This window comes from Octodon degus, unplaced genomic scaffold (assembly GCF_000260255.1).
Source record: "Octodon degus isolate 3935 unplaced genomic scaffold, OctDeg1.0 scaffold00158, whole genome shotgun sequence".
In the NCBI taxonomy this organism is placed as follows: domain Eukaryota; kingdom Metazoa; phylum Chordata; class Mammalia; order Rodentia; family Octodontidae; genus Octodon; species Octodon degus.
Genome location: NW_004524734.1, coordinates 6,211,983 through 6,218,593, shown reverse-complemented (window position 1 = coordinate 6,218,593; position 6,611 = coordinate 6,211,983). Strand labels below are relative to the sequence as shown.

General features: G+C 45.2%; 1 protein-coding gene across 4 annotated transcripts in view; it reads left to right on the top strand.

Moving 5' to 3' along the window:
* Positions 1–30: 30 nt before the first annotated feature.
* Atp8a1 (ATPase phospholipid transporting 8A1) overlaps positions 31–6,611 on the top strand; it is a 230,926-nt gene continuing 224,345 nt past the window's right edge. For 3 of the 4 annotated variants that reach the window (XM_023702739.1, XM_004642660.3, XM_004642661.2), the window contains exon 1: positions 99–270. In XM_023702739.1, coding sequence (XP_023558507.1) covers positions 222–270 — 49 coding nt within the window. In that variant the 5' untranslated portion in view covers positions 99–221. Of the gene's footprint in view, positions 271–6,611 lie in introns of all 4 variants that reach the window. The other variant, XM_004642662.3, reaches the window with a different exon arrangement.

The window sequence follows — 6,611 nt, the reverse complement described above, 5'->3', positions numbered from 1 at the left end:
GCCGAGCCGCCCCCTCCGCGGCTGCGGCGAGCTCGCCCCGCTCTGCAGCCGGACGCTGCGGCCGCCTTAGCCTGCGCCGCCGCCAGTCCCTCCTCGTGCGCGTGTAGGCGCCGTGTCTGCCAGCAGCTGAGTCCTCGGCGCGGCGCACCCAGGTACCCGCCCTCGCGGCGCCCTGACAGGTGCCGAGTCCGCGCTGGACCCCACCTGCAGCGGCCGCCGCGATGTCCCCCATGCGGAGGACCGTGTCTGAGATCCGCTCGCGCGCCGAGGGTGAGTGCCTGCCGCCGGCAGTGGCTGTGCGAGGGCCGCTCGGAGCAAGGGTCGGGCGGTGTGCGCGCGAGGGAGACAGTGTGTGTGTGTGTGTGTGTGTGTGTGTGTGTGTGTGTGTCCGCCCGCTCGCGCGCATGCTTGTGTTTGTGTGGGAAAACACTTCGTCCACCTCCAGCCTCCAGCAGTCTGACTCTAGCGCCTGGTCCCTAGGGGATCGTTCCCTGTGCTGTCTTCGATGCACTGGCAGACTGGGCTTCAGAACCGCCCAATTGGTGTCCTGGGCTGGAGCCCCATGCTTGCTTTACGCCGCAGTGTGATCATTCTGTCTGTGTCACCGACTGTTCTCCCTGCTCACCTTTCTCTCCATTAGCGTTCTGCCCTCCCGGTTCCCACTCAGTACCCGCCCCCATGATCAGATCGCCAGCCCATGGCTGCGCCTCCAGCGCCCACCTTTTTGCAGCCCCCATATTACAGCTCCCCCAGGAAAAATGGGGTTGCCTTTCCCAGGCTGCAGGGTCCTTTGGTCTGTAGCCCCTTTGGCTCCTTGGGTGCCAGGATCCTTAATCCGGGTTGGTTATTCAGTGGGTACAGTGCGTTACAGTCTTTGCAATTCTGCCTCCCAGCAGCGTCTTGCCAGGCTGTGGTCTGAGGTTTCATTTTAGGTTTCCCTTTAGCCTGAAACCTGCACTTCTGCCAGTTGAACTGAGGAGCTAGGTGAAAGCTCTTCTCTTTGCTCCACCCAGGGCCAGCTGTTGAATGGCCATACTTGTGGGCATTGAGCAACAGATGCCCAACAGCATAGGCAAGGAAGCTTTCAGAGGACCATCCTGGCTGATGAGCGCCAGGGTTCTGTCTGACCTGTGGCAAGTGCTCAGTAAATGTTTAATGATTTTTGTTCAGGGCAGTGCCAAGAGTGTGCATTTCGTGAATCTTGTCTATAACGCTCATGACGCTATACTTCCTGTGCTTCAACCTTTCAAAAAGGGATGACATCGTTTTTGGAAGCTCCTCTGTCTTGTCATTATCACTGAATCTCACACTTCTGCCTCCTCCTCACCCTAATGCGAGGCAGTAGGGAGAAGTTAGGAGAGTAGGATTCCAGCGGTTTAAAAAGGGTATTTCATTTCTCTTCTGTAGTATGTTTATGTAAAAACAGCGTTCCTGGATTCTGTTATCTAGGATTTTTTTGATTCCCTTGACTTAGAAAAGTATTAAACTGCTTTGCAGAGAAGGCCACACGAGTAAAACCAGCCCTGGATCCTACATAGGAATTTAGAGTACATATTTATTGTCATTATAATACCAACAATCTTCTCTAGAATAATATCACAGTTTTGCACAGCTGAGTAGCTATTTAAAGTGCACCCAGAAAAAAAAGTTACACACTTTTATACCCTTCTGAACGAAATGATCAATTTTGTTAATCACTCTGTGAGCCATGGAGGTGTTGAAAATATACTGAGAATAGTTGGTGATGTTGAAAATATAAGGGTAATAGCAATTGATGGATCCTATGTTGTGTGGGAAAGGGACAAGAGAAAAAATCTATAAGCAATACAGAATCTGTGACATGAGAGGTGATTTTATCAGTATCAAAAGGCTGCTGTATTGTTTTTGATTTGCATATGTAGTTTTCAAAGCACCTCACAAGGATTACTTTATGGGATCTTACAACACTCTTATCTGCTAGTTGAGGAAACTGTGACCCAGAATAGTTTCATAACCTGCCCAAGGTCAAGTAGCTAGTCTGGTGACACAGTTGGATTTAGGGCTCTTGGGAAATAAGAACCACTCCTTATTTAATCTTTGTACTCCCTGTGTATCCAACAGTGTCAGGCATTGTGGTGCATGGTGCGTAACCCTTCCCTCTCATGCTAATGGATTTATATATTCAACATTTTCTCTGGGACTGTGGTGGACAGTCACTCTGGGCTAATAATGTGGCTTCTGCCTGCTCTCCTTGTTTCTTTCTTGCCTAAGGAACAGTCTCTTTTGACAGCTTCTACTTCCCAAAGAGCTTGTTCTGAACAGCAGTTTCTCTGGTCTTGGCTGATTGATAGGCTCTGGACCTAAAGGCAGCCACTTGTACTTGCTACTTTGTGGTTTGGCCAAAACGAATTTTTGGACTATCTTGTCTCTCTTGGGAAACATTAAGGTGAGAGATTTTGAGTGAAAGTCATCCAGCAAGGCAGAGTGAATAGGCTAGCAAAGGAAAGAATGTATGGCTATAGAAGGTCATGCAAATACTGCTCATGTAAGAAGCTATGAGTGAAAAGATAGGAAAAGTGATGAAAAAGATACAGAGATGCAGATACTGAGAGAGGGTGGCTAGACCTTGGAGTCCTCTGTCCCTACGTTTTCTATCTGCAATTTTGAAGTAGCATTAAAATAACCCCCTCCACCCCAAATGGGTTTTTGTTCCTTAAATCCACATTGGCCAGATGCATGACTGTGTTGCCTATACATTATTTACAGCCAAATTAGAGAGAAAGGATTCAAATAGGGAACAAGTAGTCTAAGAGGGGATGTTGTTAATTAAGCATTGTGCTTACTATGGGTAGCCTAGGCCCTGTGGAAGATCAGGGGTTGAGCACTTATTTATGCCTGAGCAGGTGAATAGTTCACTGAGGTATGATCTGAGGAGTCTTCATGCAATGCTTTTCTAATGTTAAGGTACAAAAAAATTACTTGTAGATCTTGGTGTGTAGATGTGGATCCTGATTCAGGAGGTCTGCAGTTAGGGCCAAAATTGTTACATTAGTGTCAAGCACACAGTAATGCTAGATGCTATTAGCCTGCAGATGAGTCTTTAACAGGTATTGCCATGCATTTCAGTAGCTGGGAGGGTGCTGGTGGCAAAGAGTAATGATGTGAAAAAAAGGGTGGCAGCAAGCATGACATATTTGAGTTCTCAGGGAAATTGGCTAGAAGCAGAGGGAAACGTAAAGGAGTTTGGAGTAAGTTTGGATAGGTAAAGTACTGCTAGATTACAGAGCACTTTAAATGCCAAGATGAGTAGTTTGGATTAAAGCATTTGAACAGGATCTTAGAGCTCATCTAGTTTCTCATCTGAATATGACACCAATACATAATCACTGACATGGCCAGTATGGAGCTAAAGCATTGTGAAAGAGTGATGTCCAAAAACAACTAGCTTAGGTCAGTCAAGAAGTATGCTGTGGGGGCTGGAGAGATGGCTCAGTGGTCTAAAGCACCTACTTGGAACAAGCTTGGCAAGGCATCAGGGACCGTGGTTGGATCCCCCAGCACCACATGCCAGCCAGCCCCGCCCCCTGGTGGGCTGAGCTGGCCACACACACACACACACACACCACACTCTCTCTCTCTCTCTCTCTCTCTCTCAAATAAATAAAAATAAGAAAAAAAAAAAAAAGTATGCTGGAAGGTTTGGAGGGAAAGGCACTGTGGATAGGCCAAGAAAGAAAGTCTTGGAACAACAAGGTCCAGATTAGCCCTGGAGAGGACCAAGAGAATGGGAACTGAGGAATCATCCAACAGATATCTATCAGGTACTTCCAGGGATACATCTTGCAGCAGAAGCAGCTATAGGTGCTTCTATTCTAGAGAGGCAGGGGTCAAAGGAAACCCCCAGAACGAGCAGATTATAGTCTTATTTGGGAGACTATTGGAAAAATAATGAGAAGGGAAAGATGTGTAAGGATGGTGGGTAGAGTTCAGTTTTAAGGTTGGCAAAGTTGACCCAAGGCCATGAGAGTGTTAGCCTGGTGGGGAAGGAGATACCAGGCAGGGGGAACAGGCAGAGGTAAGGACTCAAGGCAGGAGGGTCTGTAGTGTTAAAGAAGCAGGGAGGGGAGAATAGTAAGAAAGAAGGCCCCATAATGGGATTTAGCTTTATAGTCAACACTAGAAAGGAGATGACATAGGGATATTTTGTAAGATGATAGTTCTCAAACCAAAGTTTCACAGCTCATTACAATGAAGCTTGATAGGCTAGCTCATGAAGGTTCTGAGGAGCAGATCTGAGGTGGGCCCAAGGATTTACATTTCTCATAAACCTTCTGGAATTTTCTGGAACTGCTGAGACACACTTTGAGGAACTCTCCATTACAGTTTTAAACCTGACTGGGAAAATTTATTATGTGATAAGGGAACCAAGGACAACAAAGAAATGCCATAAGAGAAATAATAACACAAATTTTGATATAATTGTGTGACATCCAAATTGAAGTGTTTTAAAGATATTTAAACATTTTGAGTTTAACTATAAGAAAAGAACTTACTTGGAATCTGGAATTCAGAAATAAAAGTTGGAACCTGAGAATTGTTAAATTTCCAAGAGTAAATTCAGAAGGCTAAGAATTTTAGATCTCTTCACTTCTGTCCCAGCCAAATCAAATGGATGTCTGAAGACATAATGAGTTATCTAGAAACAGGAGCTGAAATAATGAGGGCTCACACAAAAGCCGTTTTTTTTCCCCTTCTATACAACTCCCATGGAGGGGAAAAGAGGGAGTCAGGGCAGAGGTAGCTTCTCACAGTCCTAAAGGATGTCAGTGCCTGTGCCTTTCTACCTCTCCTCCTGTGCAGATAACTTCCATAAGTCACAGTGCTACAGGAAAAGTATAACTCCTGACCTCTTAGATGGCAGATGTACTGGGTTCGTGGTCTTACAACATCAAAGAATGGAGTCATAAATCAAAGGGGACACTTAGGGGAATTTTATTGGAAATAAAGAATAGTCCTGAGTTGGTGGTTGCTGAGGCCCTTTGTCAGGGGTTACTTATATAGCAAAGTCACAATGTGGGTACAGTGTGGATCAAACTACAGTCAACCTATAGGATTACAGGATAGCCCCTTAGCTAATATTGAGCCAGTGGGGAAATCAATCACTTAGCAAGGGTATGGAAGGAACAGATGCTTTTTGGGGAAAGGATGTGTCTAGATTCTCTGGTCATACACCTGGGAGCCTGGTGCCCAGCTGGGTTAACTAGACCAGGTGATCCTAATTACAGTATAATCTCGAGTTGGTGTTTGTCACTTGGGGAGGCATGCAGGCCTGGCCATTGTATTTCCGTCTTGCCCCTTCAGCCGCAGTCTTTATTTTGTGCCGACTTGCCTGAGGGCTCAGTCTCTCTCTAACTCTATATTAATTTCTCTCTAGCTGAACGTCTGTGATAACAGCAGAGTTGCTGGGTGCCAGCCATCCTGTAGGAGTTCCCAGCAGGAAGAAATGGAAGGGGGAGAAACAAAGGCTTTTCCTGACCGCGCCACATAAAGGCTAATGCTTAGTTTGCACTGGCTCCCAGCTGCAAGAGAGTCTGGGAAATGGTCTGCTCCAGCTGAGCACATTACTCAGTGTTGTGTTACTAAAGGAAAAAGAGAGCGTGATGAACGGGTCGGCCAGAGGCTCAATCACAGCCAGCACTCAGATTGCAAAAGTACTGGTTATGAATAAAATAGGAACTATTTTAAAGCTTGTAGTCTGTAGTATAGTAAGCATCAACTGTTCAAAAGTAATAAAATGCATAAACACCTATTCAATGGTTTGCATTTTCCTTTGACTATTATCAGACTAAAATATAAGAATATTCATGGTTTTATCCAACCATGTGTCCAAAAGTGATACATTTAGAAGTTGTTTTACCCAATGACAACCCTAAAATATTTGCAGCCTTGTACAGTACTATGTTTTGTTCAATTAAAAATGAAAGGAGAAGAAAAGTAAATTCTTGTTAAAAGAAAAATATCAGGAGCCCATTTTCAGTGTTCAGATGCAAGAAGTCTTTGATGACCAGCATGTTCTGTGTGCTTGCTGAGTGCCTCCTGATGAGTGGTGGGACAGTAAGGATGGTGAGTGAAGATGACCCCAATGACAGTGTATGGAAAAGAGCTCATGGCTTGTACCTGGTGTGGCACAGGGACAGAATAGCAATACATCATGAAATCAATATGGCGTTCAAAAATCTGTTATTTTGCTTAGAATAATGTGGAGTTATTAAGTGCATTCGAATTCAGTTATTTTAGGTTTTCTAAGTTATGGTACAGAGCCCATACCCCCATTAAAAATTTTGAAAAGCAATGAAAATTGGAGCATGCTCCTACATGACAGTCCGAGAAGCATTTGCAGGGAGCAGAAGGTGCTTTTGCAGGTAGTCAGGTGTTTGCTGTGTGGGTCTGGGCCCCAGGATTTCATTACTGGCTTTGTCCTACAGGCAACAGCTTTCATTTTAATTCTTCACTCTCTGTGGAGAAGCCTTTCAATGATCTTATCCTTTAGGGATGCTAAGATCCCTACAGGCAGGAATGCTTGTCTGTTTTGTTCATTGCCAGGTTGTTCCCTCTAAGGACTTTAACTGTGC